At 34.7% G+C, this 27524-nt stretch overlaps 1 protein-coding gene across 2 annotated transcripts in view; it reads right to left on the minus strand.

The window, feature by feature from the left end:
• Window positions 1-27524, minus strand: part of KITLG (KIT ligand) — a 119459-nt gene that overhangs the window by 34237 nt on the left and 57698 nt on the right. For both annotated transcript variants that reach the window (XM_074271101.1, XM_074271100.1), the window contains exon 3: window positions 8077-8139. In XM_074271101.1, coding sequence (XP_074127202.1) covers window positions 8077-8139 — 63 coding nt within the window. The remainder of the gene's footprint in view (window positions 1-8076; window positions 8140-27524) is intronic.

The following is a 27524-nucleotide window of genomic DNA, read 5'->3' on the forward strand; positions in this document are numbered from 1 at the left end:
AATACTGCTGTTTTAGAGTTTAAAAAGCTCAGACCCTATGACTGGCTCAAGGTCACAACTGAGTAAAATAGACAAATCCAGTGCCCCAGCTTCCTTATACTCAGTGTTTTTTCCTAGTCATTCATTATCAATGTGAAAATAGCCAAATTAGATGACATGGAAAGACGAGAGACATTTATTTCCTAATGGTTTGCCTATATGTCTATCTTACCCTATGAAAGCAGTAGATATACAAATCCCAATCCTTCATTGAGAAGGCATTCAGATAATAGAACCAGTCCCATTTCCACTAACCTATGCTTGTTCAGATAGAGTAAGGGCACTAAGAAAGTATAGCATCAGAGCAGCTAGATGGCACAGTGGGTACAGCACCAGCCCTGAAGTTAGAAGGACCTGAATTCAAATTTGATCTCAGCCATTTAACACTTCCTAGCTCTATGGCTCTGGGCAAATCACTTAATTCCAATTGTCTCGAGAAAAGGAAAGAAAGAAAGAAAGTATAGCATCAAAAACTAGCTAATGATAGAATCAGTATATTGTTCAATTGTTTCAGTCAAGACTGACTCTTTGTGACCCCATTTGGGGTTTTCTTGGCAAAGACATTGGAGTGATTTGCAATTTCCTTCTTTAGTTCATCTTACAGATGAGAAAACTGAGGTAAACAGAGTTAAACAGCTTATCCAGGATGACATAGCTAGTAAGTGTCTAAGGCTATATTTAAACTCAGGTCTTCTTGACTCTAAGACCAAGGATTTATCTACTGTATAAATCTAGATAAATGGCCATCCCACCACCTAAATAAACACTGACTTCACAGTCAAAGAACCTGAGTTCAGTTTTCTCCTTTTATTCGGATTTGTATATCCTCTATCATATTAGGCAGGACATTCACCTCCCTTGGATCTCACATCACCAATTGTAAGATGGAGATTTTGGATTCAGTGTCTTCTGAGGTCCCCTCTTACTCTTTGGCTACAGTCCTTACAATTTCCACAAATAACATTGAGTTCATTTGATTATTAACTGCTTGCTCATTAAGCCAACCACTGATGAATATTTTGGATACATAGTCTTCTCTCTCCATTTCCCTCTATATCATAATACAAATTATTCACATAAAAGCATTCTGAAAAACTTAGCATTCTCTGAGTTAGTACCTCCATTCGGAAGATATAATTTCCTTTGGGATACCTAGGTTATGTAAGGATTTATTTTCATCTTCTCTCTAAATAATATTTTTGGGTCATGACGGTAGAATGTACAATATTTCTACCAAGAATAGTATCACACATATAGAGGTGAAAAGGACCCCAGAGAATATTTAGCCTAACGACCTCATTTAACAGTTTAAGAAACTGAGGCCCAGACAGGGTAAAAGACTTTCCCCAAAGTCACACAGGGAATAATCAACCAAACCAGGACTTAGAGTCTCAGGAAGCCAACTCCACTTCTCTTTTTACTGCATGTTATCAACCTATCAGAGTTTTCTTTCCCTAATGGAGATATTAAAAATTGAAAATAAAATAAAATGGAAACTAATATTAGAGTTGTTCAAATTTAAGCTGTAATGAACTAAAGAATATGTCTGTGATCCAGGAACAGATTACAAAATGTGCTGACCTTCAAACAATAAGTTTGGAGGATTAGATCTGAACCTTACATGGCAAGACATGGTGAGGAAACCCTCTTGTCTTGAACTAACCTCATGAGGCCCAGAGGAATCCAGTGGCTTGTCCAATATCCTATGGGAAGTAAATGGCAACATTGAGTTTCAGCCCCAGCATTTTTTCTATACTACAATGCTGGCCTTTCTCTCAGTTCAAAAGAAAATTATTAACTGTCTCCATTGTTCAAGAAACTATGCTAGCATGGAGGAGATGAAGATAGATATGACACAATCTCCAATTATTACTCAGTGGAAAGAACAATGGACTTGGAACCAGAAACTATGAGTTGAAATAGATGAAGATCTATATGACTAAGCAAGCTGTTAATACTCAAGAACTTCACTGCATTAATCTTTAATATGGGAATGTCTTTACTTGTAAGGACAAAGAGGCCAGTGTTAGCCAATAATCATTATGAGTAACCATTTATACTGTCCGTGGTATCATCCTAGGTATTATGGAAGAAACAAAAGAATTAAAGTACAAGTGGCAAAATGAAGAAAGTGCCTGGAGTTAGGAAGATTCATCTTCATAAATTCAAATCCAGTCTCAGACACTTACTGTGTGACCCAAGTCACACTTAATCCTGTTTGCACACACAGCAAGTCACTTAACCCTGTGTGCCTCAGTTTCCTCATCTGTAAAATAACCTAGACAAACAAAAGGAAAATACTGCAGTATCTTTACCAAGAAAATCCCAAATGGAACATGACTGAAATGAGTAATCAGCAACAACACATAAAGTCACAACAGTAATCTACATTGTTATGGGACTTTGAGGTTTCCAAAGTACTTTTCCTCACTACAACCTAGTAAGTAGTCCAACCTAGTTACACATTTTTTTTATTAATTTTACCCCCCCCATTACACGTAACATTTTTTCCTTAACATTTCCATTTTTGAGTTACAAATTCTTTCTCCTGCCTTTACTTCTTTCCCTCATTGAGAAATCAATCAATTTGGTATAGGTTATACATGCGTGGTCATGCAAGGCATATTTCCAAATAAGTGATATTGTGAAAGAAAACAAACAAAAACACAAGAAAAATAAATAAAAAGGTATGATTTGACCTGCATTCACTCTATCAGTTGTTTGGAGATGGAAAACATTTTTCATCATAAGTTCTTCAGAATTGTCTTAGATCATCACACAAGCATTTATTAAGCAACTATCAAGTTCAAAGCATCTCTGAGCTTCCTAGTAGAAATGGGGTTTAAGTTTATGAGCAAGAGATAATTCCTGAATCTGTAGTTATAGAAATTAATTCAAGGAATCTATGTGAGGATCTAGACAAGAAGATATTCCAAGCCAGAATAATTAGAACTGGGATCAAGGAAAGCATATTTGAACAATAGTGAAGACACTACTATGGAGTGGAGGGTTTGGGATGGCCAAGGGTAGGAGATGAGAATTTGGATGGGATCGGATTGTTGAGAGCACCGAATGCTAGACTGATTTTGGATTTCTATTCTCTAGATGATGGAGAACCAATACAGATTCCCAACTAGATAACTACATATTGAAAATGGTGTTTTAAGAAGATTTGAGGTAAGGGGGATTAGCAACAGGAATGAAAGCTAACAAAATTTCAGTAGCCAAGAATTGAGGTACCAGGTCATAGGTCATGGATTTAGAGCTTGTTTTTGTTGTTTATCTGTATCTCTGTGACCCCATGATTAGTAGCACTCCAATGTTGCCCATGAGATTTTTTTTGTCAAAGAAACTGGAGTGATTTGTCATTTCTTCATTCAGTGGATTACACAAACAGAAGTTAAATGACCGGTTGTCTAAGGCTGAGTTTGAACTCAAATCTTTATGACTACAGATTCAGCACTCTATCCACTAAGAAAGCTAGCTGTTATCTAGCCAAATACAGGATAAATGATTTGCCCAGGGTCATACAGCTACTAAGTATTTGAGGTCACATTTGGACTCAGGTCTTCCTGATTGCAGATAAAGTATTCTAACCACTGACCCATCTAATTGTTTCTAGATTTAGCTTAGAAGTCATCTAATTCCTTTCTCCCCATTTTCCCAAAAGAAAAAAAAAAGGAGGCCCCAAATAATGAAGTGATTTGTTTTAGTGAGGCTGTGAATATGTGAACAGAGGATCACTAACTTTACAAATAAAAGTATTTCCTATGTCATTTTTGATCCAACTTTCTTTTACTTCTATTTCTCCAAATTCCCTTAGTGTTTGGTTCAATTAAACTAATAAGGAATCTTTGAGTGCTCAAATAAGGGAGAATCAACTTCTGAGAGCCCTCAAGACTTTGAAATGATATGACAACTAGTGGAAGAAATCCAGATGTATGTCACACAAATAACTATCACTATGACCAAATAATCATCTCTCAAGTGCCTACTGTTCAGAGTACTGGCCATCAATTCACATTTTCTTCCTTATGTTCTTATAAGAAGCTGACTATAAAAAGAAAAAAAGAAAAGAAACCCTTGAAAAAGTTAAAGGAAACCATTAGCTTTCTGGCAGTATTATGGTTCATAAGCATTTAAATAGGACTGGTAATTACAGTTAGATTTAAACACAGATGTTTTATATTAACAGGATGCTTACACCCTGCTATTTGGGAGTAGTATTCTGACACATAATTTGCAAGCAGAGTTTCTAAGGTTGTCCTCCCAAAAATTGGATTGTTAGGATTCAGGCTTTTCCTTAAAAGCCTATTTTGAGCCCTCCCTTCCCCATTTTATATATGAATAAACTGAGATTAAGGGTTATAAAGGAGGGGATGTCCCCAAAATCACAAAATAACTTCTAATTCAATTGTCTTTCCAGATGAACACTTGTACCTTGAGAGAACTGTATCCCTGAGTAGCTTTTGATAGAGAAGCTATAGAAAATCGCAGGAGCATGACAAATGCTAACATTCTGAAACAAAGGAAAGAATCACCTACACCTTTGTTCCAGCTTACAGTCATATGGAATGGTTTGTTCTCTGCTGTTACACTGGCATCCCACTAATTACCATTCTGGTGGTTGGTTACCACCAACCACAGCCACGGTCAAAGGAAGTATGATCAGCACACATGAGTTCAATTACCACTTCCAGGCTGCTGGATCTATATTACTTATCCAGGATCCTAAATAGTTCCTTAAGTTACTTAAAACTCTCAAAAGAATTTAAAGTAATGGTTCATTTCAGCCTAGATGACACTTCTCAGGTTACAGAATTAACCATGGGACAAATCAATACACTCTCCACTAATAGATTAACTGTATTGTTTTTAGGTAACAGACACAAAATAGGAACATGGGCTACATTAGTTACACAGTCAAACTTGGAGTTCTAGGATTCCCCAAATCTTGGATCCATAAGAGGACAAATTTCACTACAACATTTACCAACTTGGAAATGATCAAAAGAAAAAAAAAATGGAGAGGAGAGAGGGAAGAAGGAAGAGGGGAATAGAGGAAGGAAGGAAAGGAGGGAAAGAAGGAAAGAAAGAGGGGAGGAAAGAGGGAGGGAGGGAGGAAAAGAGGGTGGAAGATGGGAAGGGAGGAGGGAAGGGTGAGAAAAACCAATTCAGCCATAAGTTAGATAACCAAGTGGTGACTGCAGGTATGAAATATTTTAATAATGTTTCAAGTAACATGATTCAGCACAAATTCTATGCCAATCAAAAAATAGTCCAATGGGGATTAAAAATTACATAACCAATGCATAAGAACTGTATAATTAATTATGGATAATCATAAACCCTTCCCCAGTTATGACAGAGGAAAGGTTCATTATCTAACTGGGGTTAAAAGGAAAATTCCTAAATTATGCAATCACAGACAGTAATAATTGCAAAGATACAAGGCTGGGAAAGGAACAAGATCAATTCCAAGTAGCAAAAGAGACCTCTATGGCCTCTGCCATCAGAGTCCTCAGAACCATTACAAAGAACATTCAAAAACTGTCCATCATGGAAAAAATAAACAGTTCTTTTCCCGGAGATTTGATACTTGAGATTATCTGGAAATGACTGCCTTGCAAGCATGTTTTTTTTTTTTTGTTTTTTTTTTGAGGGGTGAAGAGGGTATTCAGCAAGTGGCACAAGTTTTAATTAAGTCATTCAAAGATAAAGTTCAAATCAAGATAATAAAGTTCAAAATTGTCATTCATTACTAACAAGCATTTATTAAACACTAAGATAGATAAGAAGAGGTTGGGGGTGAACATAAGTGGAAAATAATTCCATATGAACCAAGGAATGGGCTATAAAACATGTTCAATAAGTGCTTGTTGAATGAATTAAGTGTTTACTAAAGGGAAATGACCAATCCATGAATAAGACTAACTATAGCATGTGTGTTTGCTGAGGGAAGGTGGGGGGTGTAGAAATATTTCTTTGTTTCAGTAATTAAATAGGACACTAAACAAACTGGAAAGCATAACCATCTGCTTATGAGAATGCCTTAAAAAATGAAAACATATGCAGTAATGCTAATCACATTTCAAAGACAGATAGTTTCTGAAAACCACATTGGGAATCAAGTTTTATAAAAATTTTGCACTTGAAAGACGTGAAAAAATTTTCTAGAATTTTAAACTCATAAATTATATCTCTTCCCTCCTCCCCACCTGAATTTGCTTTGGGAAGGGAATGGAAGGTAATTCATTCCTGTGTAAAATAATTCTGTTGTATTCATGATATGAGAGTACATATAGGATAAGGACAGAGAACAGACTTGTGATTTCATTTAGGGAGTTTATAGAGTGAATTAGAGTACAGTGGACAGAATCAGGAAGTCCTGAGTTCATATCTGGCCCTGGACAAATCACTTAATTTCAGTCTGCCTCAATTTCCTTAACTGTAAAATGATAAACATAGAAATACCTACATCTTGGGGTTTGATGGTTGTAAGATCAAGTAAAATAATATTATAAAAAGTGTTTAGTTTCACAATTTTTAACCCCTAATTTGTTGGTCATTGTCTTTTATTCTCAAAGTGGCAAGGTACAGTGTGTCCAATTGTGACTGATCAGACTACTACAATCTTCGAAGGCTCTATCACAGGTCATGCACAAATAGTTCATATGAACATTTGGAATGGAGCTCTCCTAATGAAGGGGGCTCCAGAAAAGCATCTGTTTATAATTAGGAGCAGGTGAAGAAAAGCAAGTTATTGTTGCCCACCAGGACAGGTGCAGGGGGCTTGGGTTGTAGTAAACAGGACATGGTTAACCACAAACCCAAGTACAAGGAGCTTGGGTCCTAGAAGACAGGATATCAGAAAGCTTGGAATCTGCTACATGTTTCTATTCCTTGTTTTTCTCAAAATTCGGCCAATGGTTAAGAAGTAAACATCTCCCTGGAGAAGATCAAATTATTAAGCATAGAGTAAACATCACCTCTTCTCTCCCTTCACCGCACCATCTTTCCTATAAAATACCCATCTTGGACTATCCCCTTAGACCAACTAGTCCCCTGATACTGCTTGATTCCATCTTATATGTGACAATAAAGCCTTTTCCTTTGAGAAACCAGTCCAATCCAGATAATTCTTGCCTAATCAAACCTGATCTCCCATTATACTAACACATAATGGATGCTTAACAAATGCTTATTCCCATTTATAATTATAGTAACAAAGCTTTTTTGGCAACTCAGAGTTACCTAGAGCAAGCCTTCTTAAGCTATGTGTCTCAATCTCATGAGGTCATATAACTGAACATGGAGGTTATGGAAAATTGGGCAACAGTAAAAGATAACAAATAGATAAGGATAAAATAGATAATAGATAAAAAGATAAAAAAACACCAAGATTTAATTATTTATGTAAAAATAAAAGCAAAAAAAATTAAAAAAATAAAAGCACATTCATCTCATTAGTATATAAATTTACTTACATTTTTAATAAAAGATAAAAGGTAAATTATGCCAAAGAATTGGTTAAAAATAAATTTCTTTATGATTTATGATCATTCAATGTTTGATTTGTATACTTGTTTTATATAACCTACATACCCAGGGCCATTTACAAATTTCTTAGGTAAAAAGAGATCATGAGTGAAAAAAAGTTTAAGAAGCCCTAGCCTTTAATTCACTAGCACTTAGAGTTTATGTAACTTGCCCAGTGTCACAGAGCCAATGGCAGAGCCAGCACTTGGTCTTCCTGGGTCTTGAAAGCAGCTCTCTATTCATTGTCATAATACCTAAACACTGTTAAATAAAGGAAGTTTAGGAAAAGACACTAGCTAAATGAATGAATGGACAAATAAATATAATAATAAATAAATGCCAATGAATGAAGGAAAGGAGAAATAAATTTGCAAAATCTGTTCCATTAAATTTCTAAAAATTAGCAAAACTCTCAATCTTAGAGACTTTTACAGCAGGAAATGACTAGACTCTTCATTTCTAGTGGCTGCTTGAAGATAATATGTAATGAATACATACCAAGAGTTCCATCCCAGGGACATACTTAAGATTTATCATATAGTCATTCGGAAGATTTGCCACCTGCAAACAGACAAAAAAAAAAATACCATAAGAAAAATCATACTCTTTATTTAGTCATCTCAACTTGAACAATGTCAAGAGAAACCCAACACTGAAAAAATATTACTATTGATTTGTGGTATTTTCCTCCGGATGGGATATGATATTCAATCAATCAACCAACAAGCATTTGAATCCCTGAAGTAGTCCCATTATTTGAATGTGCACTGCATATTTCCATTGGGCTGAAACCAGTGGCCATGTTTTATACAATAATAACTTCAAATAGTGCCAGTTTGAATACACATGACCACTTCAGAGAACTCACTATTTATTTGTATTAGGCACTGGGAATACAAAGGCAAAAGGGAAGAAGCCCTACCCTTAAGAGAAGTTTACCAGGAGAAACATTGTACCTACACAATAAAGACAAGATATTGTTGAGCCAGGGAAATACAAAGTGGTGGGGGAGGAAAAGGGGCAGGGGAAGAGAGCAAAAAAAAAAAAAAATGGAGAAAGAACTGCCCCCCCCCCCGAGGCTGGGGTTAAGTGACTTGCCCAGGGTCACACAGCCAGGAAGTGTTAAGTGTCTGAGACCAGATTTGAACTCAGGTCCTCCTGAATTCAAGGCTGGTACTCTATCTACTGCACCACCTAGCTGCCCCAGGGAGAGAGAACTTAATCACCCCAATAATTTAAGCTTCATTCAATAGAATTAAGTATGAAGATAGTAGGAAAGAAATGAATTTAAATGTCATCATCCATTTGGAGGGCTGGATACTTAAGTTCCAGTAAAAAGAAAAGTGGACATTCATCAGCATCTCATTTTCTACTCTGTTCCTCCACTGGAACATTAAAATAAAATTTTCTTAAATCATTTTCCATAAGATCTGTGTCTTTCCTGGTTTGGGAGGTACTGCTCTGCTACTTATATATAGTTTCAAAAGAATGTTTCAGAGCATTGACTTGCCAAAATTCACCCACACACTATATTTCAGGTAAAAGATTTGAACCCAGGACTTCTTGACTGCTCAACTTATTTTTAAAATTAAATTAATATTTGTAAATTTATTTTATTTTTAATTTAGGGAAAATTTAAATTAGGGAAAATAATTTAGAGCAATTTAGGGAAAGCATTTCCATAACACAGTAAAATAACACAATAAACAAGATGATCACACATGAAACTGCAAATCTACTATGTTCATCTCACTATTCCTTTTAAATATAGTTCTCATGTAAATTTTCTTTTTTTCTTCCCTTCCAACCCAAAATGTATAGAGGTTTGAATAAAATAAAGATAAATCTGTTGTTTTAAAAATATCATTGGTTTGTTATTAGGTATATTGGTTAGATCAAAGCTTCTTAAACTGTGGGTCATAACCTCATATGGGCATAACTGAATGTCAAGAAATATGATTTGTTAACAGTAAATGTTTAATTTGCATTCCTATTTTATATATCTATATACTGAGGTCATGTAAAAATGTTTCAGGTGAAAAGAGGTAATGAGTGAAAAAAGTTTAATAAACGCTGGTTAGATATCTTACCCAAAGTCTCATAGTCATGTTTGTTGTCTGTTGTGCCATACTTCTCTTTGCCTGGCACATAGCAGGTGCTTAATAAATACCTGACCCATTGGTTAATTGTGTCTGCCTTAGATGCTTTGAACTGGTTTGGGTTGTATCAAGCATTCTGATATTAGTCAAACTGATAATTACCTCTCCAGACCTCAACTTGCTAGATTAAGAAGATCCACATTCATACCACACATCCCAAATGCATGGTGTTATAGAAAATTCCCAGCTGCTAGATGAATAAAAATGAATTATTTTCTTTCCTAATTTCTGTATTTATTTAGCCTAAGTCAGAAAAGAAAAAAATCTGACTTGAATGAACCGATGCAGGGAAGAAAAAAGAACCAAAGGACACTATAATGATAATGACTAACATTTTTGGAATGCTTTAATGTGGGCAAAATGCTTTAGAAATAAATATTCTTTCATTTGATCCTTACATCAACTGTAGTAGGTAGATGCTATTATTATCCACATTTTACAAATGAGGAAACTGAGGCAGACAGAAGTTAAATGACTTGCCCAAGGTTACCTAGCTAATAAGTTGTCTGAGACAGGATATAAATTCAAGTCTTCATGACTTCAAGTACAATATTCTATCCATTCCACCATCCAGCTGCCATTAAAAGATATAATGACAACAATAATATAAAGACAAATAATGAAAGGTAAGTGAACTCTTATTAAACATAATGATCAATCTTGGCCATAGAGAGACAAGACAAACCTTTTTTTTTTTTCCTATTCTACTTGGTAGAGAGGGGGGCAACAGATGTGGAATGTTATATCAGCTGTCAGACCCATCCACTGTGTTGGTTGATTTTGCTTAACTCTCTCCCCACCGTCTGTTAAGTGAAAAGGGAGCTTCAATTGGGACACGTGGCATAACAGGGACCAAATGGCATGTAAATAACAAAAAATTTTTTTAAAAGGAAGGAAGAAAGGAAGGGAGGGGTAAGAGAAAGGAAAAAAGAGATTAAGAAAATAAGAAAGAAGAAGGAAGAGAGGAAAGAAGGGAGAAGAAGACAAGGAGGGAGGGAAGAAAGAGGGAAGGAGAAAAAAGGTAAAAGAGGAAGAGAGGAAGGGAGGGGAAAAGGAAGGAAGGAAGGAAGGAAGGAAGGAAGGAAGGAAGGAAGGAAGGAAGGAAGGAAGGAAGGAAGGAAGGATGAGAGAGAGGAACAAAGAAACAAAAAGAGTTGAGAAAGAGGGAGAGAGAGAGAGAGAGAGAGAGAGAGAGAGAGAGAGAGAGAGAGAGAGAGAGAGAGAGAGAGAATATGTGGGATAACATATAACATATTGGGGACCATTTAGTAAAAATCCATCATTTCCTAATTCAATCCCAGAGTGGGTAGGGGACATTCCTAAGGTGGTACTAGTAGTAGTGGTAGACAGTATGCAAACCCAGATTACTTAATTCCAAATCCTGCAGCCATTCCCCAGCACCATGACATTTCTGGTTTGTTTTTTAAAAAATGATTTAAAAAAAACCACCAAGCTTTTGTTGCTTGCCAACAACATACTCTTTCTGACAAACTTATTGCAAGAGCTTTGGGCATTAAAACCTTTCCTAAAGAAAGGGGATTGGGGGAGGGAGGGTTGAGGAGGAAAGAGAGAGAATAAAAATGAGATGAAGTATCCGTTCAAGCTGAGAACATTGAAAACTTTGGCAGTTTCATATTAGCTCATTTGATCTGATGCCAGGTTAGTAAAACAAATGGCTTTGCCCTATTAGGCCTTGGACTAGTCTACTTGCCTTTGCCATTATTTCCTTCCTTTTTTTATTATTTTCCCTCTCCCTCTTTCCCTTCTTTCCTTTCTTCTTCTCCCTCTCCTTCTCCCCCTTCCCTTCCCACCTCGTACCCTTCTCTCTCTCTCTCTCTCTCTCTCTCTCTCTCTCTCTCTCTCTCTCTCTCTCTCTCTGAAAATTTAGGAGTGTTCTTCATTATGTCTCAGTGAGGGAGGTTCCAGGTGTAGAACCCACTCCTTATCTTTTTTCTTTTTTTTTTTATTATTTTTAGCAAAATATTGTTTTATGAATCAAGCTGGGAGAGAAAAAATCAGACAAAAAGGGAAAAACCATGGGAGAGATTTAAAAAATGGAAAAAAGAAGTTAATATAGTATATGTTAGTTTACATTCAGTTTCCTTAGTTCTCTTTCTGGATGCAGATGACATTTTCTATCCAAAGTCTATTGGGATTGCTTTGAATCACTGAAGCACTGAGAAAAAACAAGTCTTTCATAATTGATCATCACATATTCTTGCTGTTACTATGTAGAAATAGATATATCTGGTTCTGCTTGTTTTGCTCAGCATCAATTCATGTAAATCTTTCCAGGCCTTTCTAAAATCAGCTTGTTCATCACTTTTTTATAGAGCAATAATATTCCATTACCTTCATATGCCACAACTTATTCAACTATTCTCCAATTAATGAATATCTACTTATTTTCCAATTCCTTGCTACCACAAAAAGAGCTGCTACAACATTTTTGCACATATGGGTCTTTTCCCTCCTTAATGATTTCCAAAGGGCATATGCAGTTTTACAGCCCTTTGGGCATAGTTCTAGATTGCTCTGCAGAATGGTTGGATCATTTCACAACTTCACCAACAATGCTTTAGCATCCCAATTTCCCCACAATTCCTCCAACATTTCATTATCTTTTCCTGTCATCTTAGCCAATCAGAGAAGTGTGAGGTGGTACCTCTGAATTGTTTTAATTTGCATTTCTCTAATCAATAATGATTTAGAGCTTTTTTTAATATGACTATAGATGGCTTTAATTTCATCATCTGAAAATTGTTTATATCCTTTGATCATTTATTGATTAGAGCCCATCTCTTATAACATTTAGGAGTGTTCTTCATTACATCTGGATTAAGGCGTTTCCAAGTCTAGAACCCATCCATTTCAACATTTAGGAATGTACTTCATTACACCTGGGTGAAGGAGGTACCACAAAGGACAGTGAACACTAGGAGACTGGCCTAATACCTTAAAGGTTGGAATTGGATATCTACAGGGAACATCAGGGTGTGAATTCTGCCTCTGACATTTATCATTTGTAAGACTACAGGCAAATAACTTGAGCCTCAATTTCATCATACATAAGATAGATGAGAATTGAATAATAGATGAACAATGAAGGGGATTTAGTCCAATACCCTCATTTTTACAGAGGAAATTGAGGCTTGGAGGGGAAAAAATTCAAAAAGTAGTTTTTGGTGCTTTGGGCTTTAATAAGATTAATTAAGAAATATTAGAAAGTATCTTCCTCTACCCTTTTGCAGAGACTGAGGGTCCAAGAGTTGTGAAAAAGTGCATGTAATGTCAGATTTTTACAATGAATAGTTTCATTTTTTTTCTTTTTTTTTTTATATTGGTACATGACTCTAGAAGGGGGAAAGGGAGATAAAAGACATTTTAGGTGATGTAAAAATAAAACATAGTAAAATAAAACAGTAAAAAAAATTGTTAGAAAAACAATTTCTGCCAAAGGACACACAAGACTTAAGTGTCAAAAACAGAATTTTAATATGGTTCTCCTCAGAGTCCCACAGCAGCATTCTTCCCAAACTATGACTTTGTCCTCTCTTGACTTCTTTCACCTTGACTTCATTTTAGCCAGTTATGTGACCTACCTGTATGTACCTACAATCCTGTACAATGGCTTCTTCTTTATCATCAAGAAACTAATCCCCCAGAGAAAAGACAGTGAGTCTACTTTCCCAAGAATAACATTTATCAAAGTTAGAACTGAAAGGAAATTAAGAATATTTTGTTTTTTTTCCAATTATGAGTACATGGAAGGGGAAAAAAAGGAAATTACCCTTACTGAATTCAATTAAACTATCATGCATTGAATGTCTATCATGTGCCAAGTGCTGGGGACATAAAAAAAAAAGACTCTCCCCTCAAAAAGCTTATGTTCTACTACAGTAGCAGCTCTTAATATTTTTTAAATCACGAGCCCCCTTGGAAGCCTGTGCACTCCTCAGAATCATGATTTTAAATGAATAAAATGCTGAGGTAAACTGATTACACTGATATAATTTTCCACATATGTGTGTGTGTAAGTGTATACATGTGCTAGGTAAATCCAGCCTCAAATACTCTTATCTGTATGACCTTGGTCACATCACTTAACTCTATTTGTCTCAGTTTCCTCATTTGTAAAGTGAGCTAGAAAAGGAAATCATAAACCACTCCAAGAAACCCCCAAATGAGGTCACAAAGAGTTGGACACCATTCTGGAGAGCAATTTGGAATTGTGCTCAAAGAGTTATCAAACTGTGCATACCCTTTGATCCAGCAGTGCTACTACTAAGCTTATATCTCAAAGAGATTTTAAGTAAGGGAAAGGGACCTGTATGTGCAAGAATGTTTGTGGCAGCCCTCTTTGTAGTGGCCACAAACTGGAAACTGAGTGGATGCTCATCAATTGGAGAATGGCTGAATAAATTGTAACATATGAAGGTTATGGAATATTATTGTTCTGTAAGAAATGACCAACAGGATGATTTCAGAGAGGTCTGGAGAGATTTACATGAACTGATGCTGAGTGAAATGAACATGACCAGGGGATCGCTGTATACTTGCACAACAATACTATATGATGATTAATTCTGATGGATGTGGCCATTTTCAACAATGAGATGAACCAAATCAGTTCCAATAGAGCAGTAATGAACTGAACCAGCTACACCCAGCAAAAGAACTCCTGGAGATGACTATGAACCACTACATAGACTTCCCAATCCCTCTATTTTTGTCCGTCTGCATTTTGGATTTCCTTCACAGGCTAATTGTACACTGTTTCAAAGTCCGATTCTTTTAGTACAGCAAAATAACTGTTTAGACATGTATACATATATTGTATTTAACTTATACTTTGGCATATTTAACATGTATTGGTCACCCTGCCATCTGGGGGAAGGGGTGGGGGGAAGGAGGGGAAAAGTTGGAACAAAAGGTTTTGCAATTGTCAATGCTGAAAAATTACCTATGCATAAAATTTTTGTAAAAAAAAAAAATGAATAAATAAATAAATAAAATCAAAGAGTTGGACAAAATTGAAATCACTGAACAACAAGAAGACTGAACAAGATATAACATGAAAATGTGAGCACAAAAAGAATATTAACAAATTGGGATAGGGCTATCATAGCATGGCAATGGAAAGAATCATAGATTTGTAGTGGGAATACTGGAGTGATATTGGGAAAGTTCCAAACCTTTTGGATTTTGGTTTTCTCATCCAAAAAAAAATTAGGGAATTAAATATATTAGCTTGTGAAGTCCCCTTCAATTTCTTATTCTATGAAACAAGAAAGGCTTCCAAGGGGATGGAACGTGAAAAAAATCTCCTTCAAAAGAAAGTAAGGATGCTAAGAGGCACATATACGGAAAACGTGCATCCCATTTACAGGAGACAGTACACAAATGCACTGAGATGAAAGATGGAAATGTTGAGATCTGAATATGATTGATAGCCCAACTTGGTTATAACATAGAGTGCATGAAGGGAAGCCATATGAAATAAGCTAGAAAGGTAATCAATCAATCAATAGGCACCTATTATGTGATCAGCATTGGGAAGTAAGCTAGAAAGGTGATCAATCCATCCATTGTGCTAAGATATGAGGCTAGAAAGGTAGTCAACCAATCAATAAATAAACATTTAGTAAGCACCTATTATGTGCTACACATTGTGCTGTGAGGTAAGCAAGAAAGGTAATCAATCCATAAAATAAAAAGCATTTATTAAGCACCTATATTCCAGGTATTGCTAAATTCTAGATAGGTTGAAATAGGCTGTGATGAATTTTAAATATCAGAATATGGAGCTTATCTTTTGTTTCAGAGCAAAAAAGCTTAATCTAGCACAAGAACTTTTCTAAAAATATTTTTAAATATTTTGATCATTGCTTCAATATAATCTATTTTCTCTGTATTTTATCCTATGCCTATAAAAACATTATTCAAATAAAGATTCCATTGGCTTCATTAAGGTTGCCAAAAACAAAAATTTTAGAGGCAATAAAGAACCAGAAAGGAAAAGGTAGTATCAAGTCAGATGGTAATGTGTCTTTTCCCTTCATTTTTTAACTAATACAGATACCATGATGTTATTCTTTTGCTCTTTTTTAATTACTTTTCTCCCTTCTCCTTCAAACATCTCTCCATGTTTGTATAATCATTTTTTTCCCTTCAGAATCCCAATCCCCACCTTTGAAAAACAAAGGGAACTCCCTGATTTATTTGCAATGCTCAGGGGTAGGCACTGGCAGCAGAGACACAGTAGATGCCTCTGCAGGTGTGAAAGTTGGAATTGGATACTCAGCAGATCAGCAACACTATATTCCTTTAAGAACAAGCCGCATAAAATTAAAGTTATTCCAGATGAATAAACATGACAAGAAGTGACATGCATTCTGAACACAAGCTGTTTTACTGGTATCCCAGGCCAATCTAGACCCGACTTAACCATGATTTGAAAACTAAAAATCCACTGCATCCCAATCATCTGGTTCAAATTTTAATAGACACAAGGGAAAAAGGAGAGTATAATGAATATGCATTTGTTTTCATTGATGGGGTTGGTGATGGCAGCAGGTTTTGTTTTTAAAACAGTGCATGGTAATAAAAATAGAGAAAAAAGCTATAGAAAAAGAATTGGTAATGGGGAGTCTGTAAATTGTTGTTTTCGAAAAATGTCAGTTTTCTTGTAATTCTGAGTATTTTGCTTTCATGTCTTTAAAAAAGTGTGCTTCACTACACTGTCCAAGGGATACAGGACAAACAAGAGATTGGAGATACCTGGTATAGAACTTTTATGACCCAAACGTTGGTTCTGATCATTATTTCACATAGTCTAGAATTTAATACAAGGAGGATTTTTTCTGGTCCCAATTTATGGATATTTAAAACTGGAAATTTTAAAAGAATCTTCAAATGCTTTAATCCAGAACAAAGTCCCAGCATAGGGACCCCCAGGATATTATTTAAGTGAAAGTCCTTGAAAAACCCCACTGGTTAGTTTCAATGTATAACTGTTACATGAACTTAATTCCATTGACTCACTGCCAACTTAGTAGAGAACCCAAGAAATCAAGTCAGAGATTGTATAATCATAGCATAAGTTAATACTTTCTCAGTATGTTAGGTGGTAAACAAAGAACAAATGACAACAAAGAACATTTGTTTAGTACTTTATAAATATATCCTTCATTATTTGCAAAACATGTATGTTTATATATATATATATATATATATATATATATATATATTCATGTATATGTACATTTTATGTACAAGAAACTGAGGCTCACTGAAATTAAATGACATGTCCAGAGTCACAAAGCTGCTAAGTATGCATAAGGCAGGATCTGATCTCCATCCACCAATCCTCCCCCTCTTCCTGAGTTCAAGTCTAGCAACTCTATCTATCAATACTTACTTGGTGATATAATCTTGTGATAATTAATCTAACTTCTCAGATATATGTCACCAGGGAAAGAGAAGACAGTACAGAACTGGATCTTGAAAGGTGGTAAAAATTGGCCAGGCAAGATATAAATAAAATATATATTTAAGTAGAAATTAACAAGTAGTCTAATTTTGGCATTATGGAAGGTTAATAAAAAATAATAGCTAGAATATATATATATATATATATATATATATATACATACATATATATATATATATAAAATGAAATAACATAAAGTGTTTTGCAAACTTTCATCTCATTTGATTCTCACAACTCTTTCAAGGATAATATATATAATAAATCCTATTTTACAGATGAGGAAACAAGCTGAGTAAGGTTAACTGACTTGTTCAAGATCACAGTGAAGCAAGTAGTGGGGGATAAGAAAGGTATATTACAATAGGTTCACACTGCAGAGGGTCAAGAATGATAAGCAAGGGAATTTGGATTTGTATGTAAAAGTATGTACATATGTATTGTGGAAGTTTGGGTGTGTGTGAAGGGGCAATTAATGATTATTTTTGGCATAAGGATGGCATGATTTAAATTGTATTACTAGAGAATCCATCCGAAAGTAATATTTAGAATAGAAAGGAATCAGGGGCTTGGAGAAAGAAAAGCAGGCCAAAAATTCATAAGTTAAACTTTGATGAGTAGTTTTAAAATATTGACACAGAAATCATAGGTCACAAAAACTGTGTTTTTTCCTAGATTTCCCCCCCAAAGGATCCTGTTGATTGGAGTTAAGCAGGTAATCAATTAGGTGCAAATATTTCACAACCCATCCATTTTAGGAAAATGAGAATAATAAAAGAAATACATTCTAGAGGGGCAGAAATAGTCATTCAAAGGCCAAATATTCCAATACTCTTTGGTTTTGGTTCTATGTCAGTACCATGCCAGTCAAAAAACATATTCCTTGATAAAGTAATAATTTTGGTTCCTCCTTTGAGGTTTCTTAGGAGAAGTGGTTATTTAAAAAAAAATAAATAAACTAATAAAATGCTTTTTCAGGAACAGAGGTAGAAAAATGGTATGGTAAAAGACAGAAGGACACCATGTTTGCCCTTCTCCACACAGTGCCAGGGCAGCCCCAGCTGAAAACATAAAGAACCAGATATTTGGCAAGCAAAGGTCCCTTGGCTCTCTCCCATAACCTGAAGCAAAATATGTTTGGATAACAGGAGTTAAAAGAAGTGGGAAAACTAGAACAATGTCTCTCTTCAAGCTCACTTAATTGAAGCCTTTAAGTTCCACCAGTCATGGAAATTGTCAAGATCCATTAAAAAAAGAAACTTCTTGGGTCTCTTTCTAATTCTGCTAACTAACATGTAATGGTGAAAACCAGGCCAGAAACAAAAGTAAGAGAGGATAGTTGAGTTTTAAATGTCTGGCTGTACTGGACCTTGAAACAGGATTTCCCATCTCTACCCCAAAAGGCCCAGAATGGCATGAATCCCTAAATCAAAATGGACAAGATAGCACCAGAAAAAGGTACCATGTCAGACACCAGGAATTTATTTCCTTGTAGGTCATCCTTACCCAGAGGCCCAATAGAGTTTATTGGATGTTCACCCTCTATGAATCATACAGAATATTTTATTGCATTAAAAAAAAAAACTTTTTGGCAATTATTGAGGCAGCCTTTTGGTATGGTGGGTAAATTGCTGTGTGATGCTGGGTAAGTCACTTATAGCCTTTCAGCTATAAAATAAGGATAGTTGAACTCAAGGTCCCTTCCAGTTCTAAATCTATAAGCCTATCCGCTCAAAGAACCATCTAGGTCATTGGAATACAATTTTCAAAATAATCTAGAAAGTTATTTTATGGTGTCTTAATGGATAGCTTTTTTTTAATGTACAAAGAAACATCAAGGGACTCTTCCAAGTCATACTTAAATATTAAACTAAGAAGTATGGAATCAAAGGTATGTTTGACTAAAAGTGGCCATCATGTTTTTCTTTCAAATAAAAGGCATTAAATTGGTGTTATCTATTTATTGAAGCTACAGTAAAGATAGTGTAGTATCTGTAATACATAGAAGGCACAACAATTAATTTTAGGAGATATGGTCCTTGCCTTCATGATTATTCACAATCTAGGAAGATGCAGAAGTAACCATGATACAAAACGAGATATTTAAAGTAGGGACCTGTATATTTTGTAAAATTGCTTAGATCTAGCAATTTTGTAGATGATCATTATATGTTGAGAGACAACAATGAGCAAGTTTCCTAGTTGCATTCATTTTGTTCCTTCTTAGATAAGAGAATTTCTGGAAAAAAATGAAGTAGAAAAAAATAGTTAAAAGGACCATCTTAAATAGGTCACCTTGAAGATAGAGTTCTTCACTTTTTTATATGTCACAATCTTTTCTCAGAATGTATTTAAACAACTGAAGGAAATACTAAATTTCATTTATAAGTTAGTGAAAATAAAATTGTGGTTTTTTTCCCCATCCATGTTCATAAAATCCCTAAATAGGAACATGAGGTAAAAGACCCTAGCTGTAAAAAGATCACAATTCAATAAAACTGTTTTGTTGAATTAATTTTTTAAGTGTTTGGAGATAATGAATCATAGCAAAAAAAAGTCACTTTCTTCTTATATTTAATATGTTTAATTCTGTTTTGTAAAGGCAATGGAATAAATTAGGGATAAAGAGGTCTGGATTCAAATTTCAGCTCAGTTTGAGGTAGCTAGGTGGTGCCATATTTCTGAGTGTTGGGTCTGACATCAGAAAGATTCATCTTTGAAATTCAAAGCTGGCCTCAGACACTTATTTAGTTAGCTATTGAATCCTGGGAAAGTGATTAAAGCTTGGTTGCTTCAGTTTTCTCAAATATAAAATGAACTGGAGAAGAAAATAGTCAGAAATATTTAGATATGACTGAAACAAGAGAAGAAAATAGTAGGATCTCTTTCTGATCTAAATCTACAATCACATGGGTACCCTCACAGAAGTGAAATGAGGGAACTGGACTAGGTGACTTCAAAAGCCTTCTCACCAGCTTTGGATCTTCTCTCAGTAGGAAAAAAATTCTGATGATTATGAAAAAATGAACATTTGGGAGCTAGAGAAGTGTTCCATTTATGGAATTTGCTTCTTATTTTCTTTTTTCCCCAATATTTTGCTCAATTATTTTACAGTCATTCACATGAAACAAGAGATACAAATAGAAAAAGTCTTAAATATAAGATAGTCTGAGATTTCTAAACATTCTAAAGGTAAAATGTAGGTAGCTACTAAGCTTTATCATAGATTTTAATTTTTTCTTGATCTGTTTTAAAACAATAAAAATTTGAAAAGAATATTCCATTTTAAAGACATTACTTGAATTCAGTAAAATATTTCATGAATGAATTAAAATCTGTACTTACCAAATACCAAAATATTATATCTCACAATTTATACTATTTCATCATTTCCAAATTTACTTCTTTTCAAAGCAGAGGTAAATAATTATTTTTATTAGAAGCTTAGAATAAAATATCAAACCAATATAGTACCTTTGCCAAGAAAGCTTTAGGGTCCAAAAGCAACAATACCAGAGTTAATGTAAAGAATCAGATTTTATCTTAAATAAGATATTAGCAAAAAGACTACAGAAAATCATCCCCAGGATAATACATCATGATCAAGTAGGATTTATACCAGGAATGAAGGGCTGGTTCAATATTAGGAAAACTATTAGTATAATTGGCTATATTAATAACCAAATTAACAAAAAACATATGATCATCTCAATAGATGCAGAAAAAGCATTTGATAAAATCCAACATCCATTCCCATTAAAAACACTTGAGAGTAGAGGATAAATGGAGTTTTCCTTAAAATAATCAGTAGCATCTATTTAAAATCATCAGTAAGCGTCATATGTAATTGTGATAAACTGGAACCATTCCCAATAAAATCAGGAATGAAACAAGGTTGCCCACTATCATTACTATTCAATATTGTATTAGAAATGCTAGCTTTGGCAATAAGAGTGGAGAAAGAGATTAAAGGAATTAGAGTAGGAAATGAGGAGACCAAATTATCACTCTTTGCTGATGATATGATGGTATACTTAGGGAACCCCAAAGATTCTAATAAAAAGCTATTAGAAATAATCCACACCTTTAGTAAAGTTGCAGGATACAAAATAAACCCACATAAATCCTCAGCATTTTTATACATCAGTAACAAAATCCAACAGTTAGAGTTACAAAGAGAAATTCCATTTAAAGTAACTACCAATAGTGAAAAAATATTTAGGAATCTATCTGCCAAGGGAAAATCAGAAACTATATGAGCAAAACTACAAAACACTTTCCACACAAATTAAGTCTGATCTAACCAATTGGAAAAATATTAAATGCTCTTGGATAAGGCGAGCAAACATAATAAAGATGACAATACTACCTGAATTAATCTATTTATTTAGCACTATACCAGACTCCCAAAAAAACTATTTTAATGACCTAGAAAAAATAACAACAAAGTTCATATGGAAAAACAAAAGAGCAAGAATTTCAAGGGAATTAATAATAATAAAAAAAATCAAATGAAGGTGTCTTAGCTGTACCAGATCTAAAATTATATTATAAACCAGCAGTTACCAAAACCATTTGGTCTTGGCTAAGAAATAGACTAGTTGATCAGTGGAATGGGTTAGATCCAAAGGACAAAATAATAAATAACTTTAATAATCTAGTGTTTGACTAACCCAAGGACCCAGCTTTTGGGATAAGAACTTAATGTCTGACAAAAATTGCTGGGAAAATTGGAAATTAATATGGCAGAAACTAGGCATTGACCCACACTTAACACCGTACACCAAAATCAGGTCCAAATGGGTTCATGACCTAGGTATAAAGAATGATATTATAAATAAACTAGAGGAACACAGAATAGTTTACCTCTCAGACCTGTGGAAGAGGAATGAATTTATGTCCAAAGAAGAACTAGAGATAATTATTGATCACAAAGTAGAAAACTTTGATTATACCAAATTGAAAAGTTTTTGTACAAACAAAACTAATGCAGATAAGATTAGAAGGGAAACAATAAACTGGGAAAACATTTTTTACAGTCAAAGGTTCTGATCAAGGCCTCATTTCCAAAACATATAGAGAATTGACTCTAATTTATAAGAAATTAAGCCATTCTCCAATTGATAAATGGTCAAAGGACATGAACAGACAATTCTCAGATGAAAAAATTGAAACTATTTCTAGCCATATGAAAAGATGCTCCAAGTCATTATTAATCAGAGAAATGCAAATTTAAGACAACCCTGAGATACCACTACACACCTGTCAGATTGGCTAGAAAGACAGGGAAAGATAATGCGCAGAGTTGGAGGATTTATGGGAAAATAGGGAACTGATACATTGTTGGTGGAATTGTGAATACATCCAGCCATTCTGGAGAGCAATTTGGAACTATGCTCAAAAAGTTATCAAACTGTGCATACCCTTTGACCCAGCAGTGTTACTATTGGGCTTATATACCAAAGAGATCTTGAAGAAGAGAAAGGGATCTGGATGTGCAAGAATGTTTGTGGCAGCCCTCTTTGTAGTGGCCAGAAACTGGAAACTAAGTGGATGCCTATCAATTGGAGAATGGCTGAATAAATTGTGGTATATGATTATGGAATATTATTGTTCTGTAAGAAATGACCAACAGGATGATTTCTAAAAGGCCTGGAGAGACTTACATGAACTGCTGCTGAGTGAAATGAGCAGGACCAGGAGATTGTTGTATACTTCAACAACAATACTATATGATGATCAATTCTGATGGATGTGGCCATCTTCAACAATGAGATGAATCAAATCAGTTCCAATAGAGCAATAATGAACTGAACCAGCTACTCCCAGCGAAAGAACTCTGGGAGATGACTTATGAACCACTAAATGGAAATCCCTCTATTTTTGTCTGCCTGAATTTTGGATTTCCTTCACAAGCTAATTGTACACTATTTCAAAGTCTGATTCTTTTTGTACAGCAAAACAACTGTTTGTACATATATACATATATTGTATTTAATTTATACTTTAACATATTTAACATGTATTGCTCAATCTGCCATCTGGCGGGGAGGGAAAGGAGGGGAAAAATTGGAACAAGGGGTTTGGCAATTGTCAATGTTATAAAATTACCCATGCATATATCTGGTAAATAAAAACTATTTTAAAAAATCAGATTTTGACATTCTAACAGTTGTATTGCTAAGTATTAATGGCAATAAAAAGTCCTAGAATAAGAGGTATAGACAACTGACTTTGGTGTCAAGGGTCTTACCCTCTGGCCTATTAGTTAATTTCTCGGTATCTGTAAACAATTTTTTATGATTCTAAGTGCTAAATTTAATCAGCAGGCCTGGGTTCTCTACATACTACTTAGATCACTGTGTTCTTGGGCAAATCACCTAAATTCTCTGTTAAATGGAGGGAGGGAGAAGAAAGAGGGAAAAAAAGAATAAAGTAAAAACCACATAGCAGAGAACAAAAGAAAGCCTGCAAAAAAGCAGAGATGAACAGCTCTGAACACAAAATGTAATGTTTATGATACAAGCTTTCTTAAAATGTAAATTTATTGCTTTATATTTTGAGGACTCTCATGTCAATTTGTTTTTCTTTTTTCTAATTCCTATTTCACTTTAAAATCAATAAATGCAAGGTTTAAAATAAATGAATAAATAGGAGAGGAGAAATAAGCGTCAGTGAAATCTAATGTTCATTCTAGTTCTAAATATCTATTGTACTGTATATAGCAATATATATTTAGAGCTGGAAATTATCTTTAAGGCCCAAGATTCTGGTTCCTCCACTTTACAGATGCAGAAACTGAGATCCAGAGAAATTAAGTGACTTTGCCCAAACTAATACATGTCTTCAGTAGAATTTGAACTCTGGCATCCTTATTCCCAGCCTAGCATTCTATCCTCTATGCATTATCTATGACCCTTTATGAACTTTGGATTCCAAATGAGTTGCCAATCTTAACCAATGGAGGGAGTTTCCATACCAAGTATAATCTTTTAAAAAATAAATTTTAATTATTCAAACGTTCCAGGACACAATTTGGATGAAATTTGACAATATTTCCTTAAAATTGATGGCCACAAGCTAAGTAGTGATAGCAGAAGTAGGAAACCTGAATATCTCAGTAATGATCCCATCCACAACTACTGATTTCTTGACTGACCTTATTTAAGACACTTAACCTTCTATCACATTTCCTCCTTACCAATTGGGTATGAGAACACTGAGCTAACACAAAGACATGCTTTTTTTCTTCTTTTTTAAACATGATCAAATTCCTAAGACTCTTAAATATCAAAGTGTTAAGAGAAGGTAATGATGGCATTTTTAATTAACAAGCCCCAAAGGAGAAACAAATCACCCCAACAAGTTTCATTACCAAGGGAACAGTAGGGAGGAATCACAGAGAAAGTCACTCACACAATTCCCAGGAGCACAATTTATTATTGCTTCCATTAAGACTCTGAAAGGATAAAGAGCTGTACCATAACTGTCCCATAGAGGCAAAAGTTTCGAAAGCTCAATTCATCTTCACCCAAAATATTTGACCCTTTCTTTAGGTAGGTCTGGGTTTGCCATTTAAAACAAGTCTTGCAACATTTTTAGAAACAAAGCAAAATGTTCTGTAAATAGATGAACTCTTATGCTGAGTAAACATGCCAGAATGATTTCCAATGAAAACCATGGGGACAGTGGAGCAGTACAGCCTGTCCAAGACAAAACCCAAAAAATGAGCTTGTAAAAGCCATAAATCATGTGCTTCCGTGACATGAGAATAGCCCTGGGCAAACAAACTTAAGCACTGAGAGCACTGCATTGCTTGCCACTTAATGCAAGTGAAGTCCAACTCAAAGATTGAAATTTAAAGGGATCAATTCAATGGAAAAGGAGAAAAAATGCTGAAATAGGAGGGAAAAATTAATTAGCTATGAGAGTATTTCCACCTCAGCATAAAGACTCTCCGTCCCATGCATGCACCTTAGAATCATTCTATCGGCACAGCAATGTCCTTTGTTCTGTTTAAAGTTTGTTCTTCCAATCCTTAAGTATTCCCAATGGCATACAGTGCAAAGCCCTCAAAATTACCCAAAAGTTTAAATAGAAGTTATGTTCTTGAATTAAAAGGGAGAATCAGAGAGATCAGAGTCAGATGGATATCGGCAGACAGCTTTTTAAATAATCCATTTTTATACATAAGGGCATCTAGATAGCATGGTGCACAGAATCAGCCCTGTCAAAACATAAACAGAGGAAGGATTAAAATCCAGAGTTATTTTTGCTTCAGCCCATGGTTTTGTTGTAGAAAATAAAATATCAGAACTGGAATCAAGAAAATCGGGATTCATGGTCTCCTTCTGACATTGGCAGGCACCAGTAAACAAACTTCAAGACTTGATTCTGTAAATTACTCCCTATGTGATATTAGACAAGTCACTTAAGCATCTCAAGGCCCTCATAAAGTCATCATCAGCATATTAGTTATCTATAACTTGCCAGAAACTGTGCTAATTTGTGCGAAAACCAACACACACACACACACACACACACACACACACACACACACACACACACACACACACACACACACCCTGGTGCCCTCAAGGAGCTTATATTCTATCAGGGGATAGAATCTATCAGACCAGATAACTTCTCAAATGACTTCAGTTCTAAACTCTGGTTAAGACTTAATTAGCTATAACTTTAACTATAAACTTAACTTAATTATGAGATCATAAACACATCATTGAAATTCTGGTTATGAATTGATCAAGTCAAGTGAACAGAACTAGGAAAACATTGGATACAGTAATAGCAAGATCATGGAATGATCAACAGTGATAGACTTGCCTTTTCTCAACAAAGAAGTCATTCAAGAAAATTCCAATAAACATTGGATGGAAAAATGCCATCTGCATCCAGAGAAAGAACTATGGAGATTGAATGTGGATCGAAGCATGTTTTTATCTTTTCATTCTTTTTCAATTTTCTTCTCTTTTTTGTTTTTTCGTTTTGTTTAGTTTTGTCTTTGTTGTTGTTTTCTCCTGTTTTTTTTTTCCTTTTGTTCTGATTTTTCTTTCCCAACATGAAATATGTTGAAAACTGATTGCACATATTTAAACTTGCTGTTTTGGGGAGAGGGATGTAACAAAGAGAGGTAGAAAAAAATTGGAACTCAAAATCTTACAAAAATGAATATTGAAAACAAGAATTAAAAAAGAGGAAGAAGAAGAAGTTTTACTAATTTACTGGAGTAAATTATAGAATTTTTAAAAATTCTATGTGCCTCTGTTTTCCTCCGCCTCATAAAATGGGGATCTTTTCCTCATCCTCATAAAATGGGGATAATACTCCTAGCAACTATCTCATATCATAAGGGATATCATAAGGCTCAGATAATATATGCAAAGTGTTTTGCTGACTTTAAATAATTAAATAAAAGTTAGTCCTCAGCTACTTATTCACTTCTGTTTACCTCTTATGGTCACCACTTCTTTCTTTCAGCCTTGTAGCAAAGTGTCAGAACTGAAATCAGGAAGACCTGAATTCAAATCCTGATCTAGTCACTTACTAGCTATGTTATTTCAGGCAAATTATTCAACTTCTCTCAGCCTTGTTTTCTTCCATCTTTAAAGCAGAAATAATAATAACAGCTAATAATGCTAATGAACAACATGGAGGTTGAGAAAAGATTGCCCATAGTTGTTAGGAATTAGTATTGCAAGAAACTTCTTCAAAGTTGGTATTTCAAACTTATTTTCAAAACTTTCCAGAAATGGCATCCATATGCAGAAAGAGAACAATGAAGACTTAATGTGGATCAAAGCATGGTATTTTCACTTTTTTATTTTGTTTTGTTGTTTTCTTTCTTGTGTTTTTTTTTTCCTCTTTTGATCTGATTTTTCTTGTGCAACATGACAAATATGGAAATATGTTTTAAAGGATTATACATGTTTTAAATTTTTCTTATGCAAAAATGACAACAAGAAACATCTCTTTTTAGGTTTCAATTCAATGATTATGAATGGATTCTCTCTTTTAAAGGACTAATCATTGGCATGTGTCATAATATTAATCCAGAAGCAAAAAATCTATTTCTCCTGAATTGATATCTTTAGGAAGAATCATTCATTTCTGATGAATTCAATATATTTGACTCAGTGTCTTCAACTGTAAAATGAGGGGGGTGGATTCAATGACCTTCAAGTTTGTTTTGGGCTCAAAATTTATGATTGTATGATCTCCATTTGCTCCAGGTACCTTTTTACTTTCTTGGTTTATTTGTTTGGACTGTGTTTTCTTTT

This window comes from Sminthopsis crassicaudata, chromosome 5, assembly GCF_048593235.1.
Source record: "Sminthopsis crassicaudata isolate SCR6 chromosome 5, ASM4859323v1, whole genome shotgun sequence".
NCBI classification, from domain to species: domain Eukaryota; kingdom Metazoa; phylum Chordata; class Mammalia; order Dasyuromorphia; family Dasyuridae; genus Sminthopsis; species Sminthopsis crassicaudata.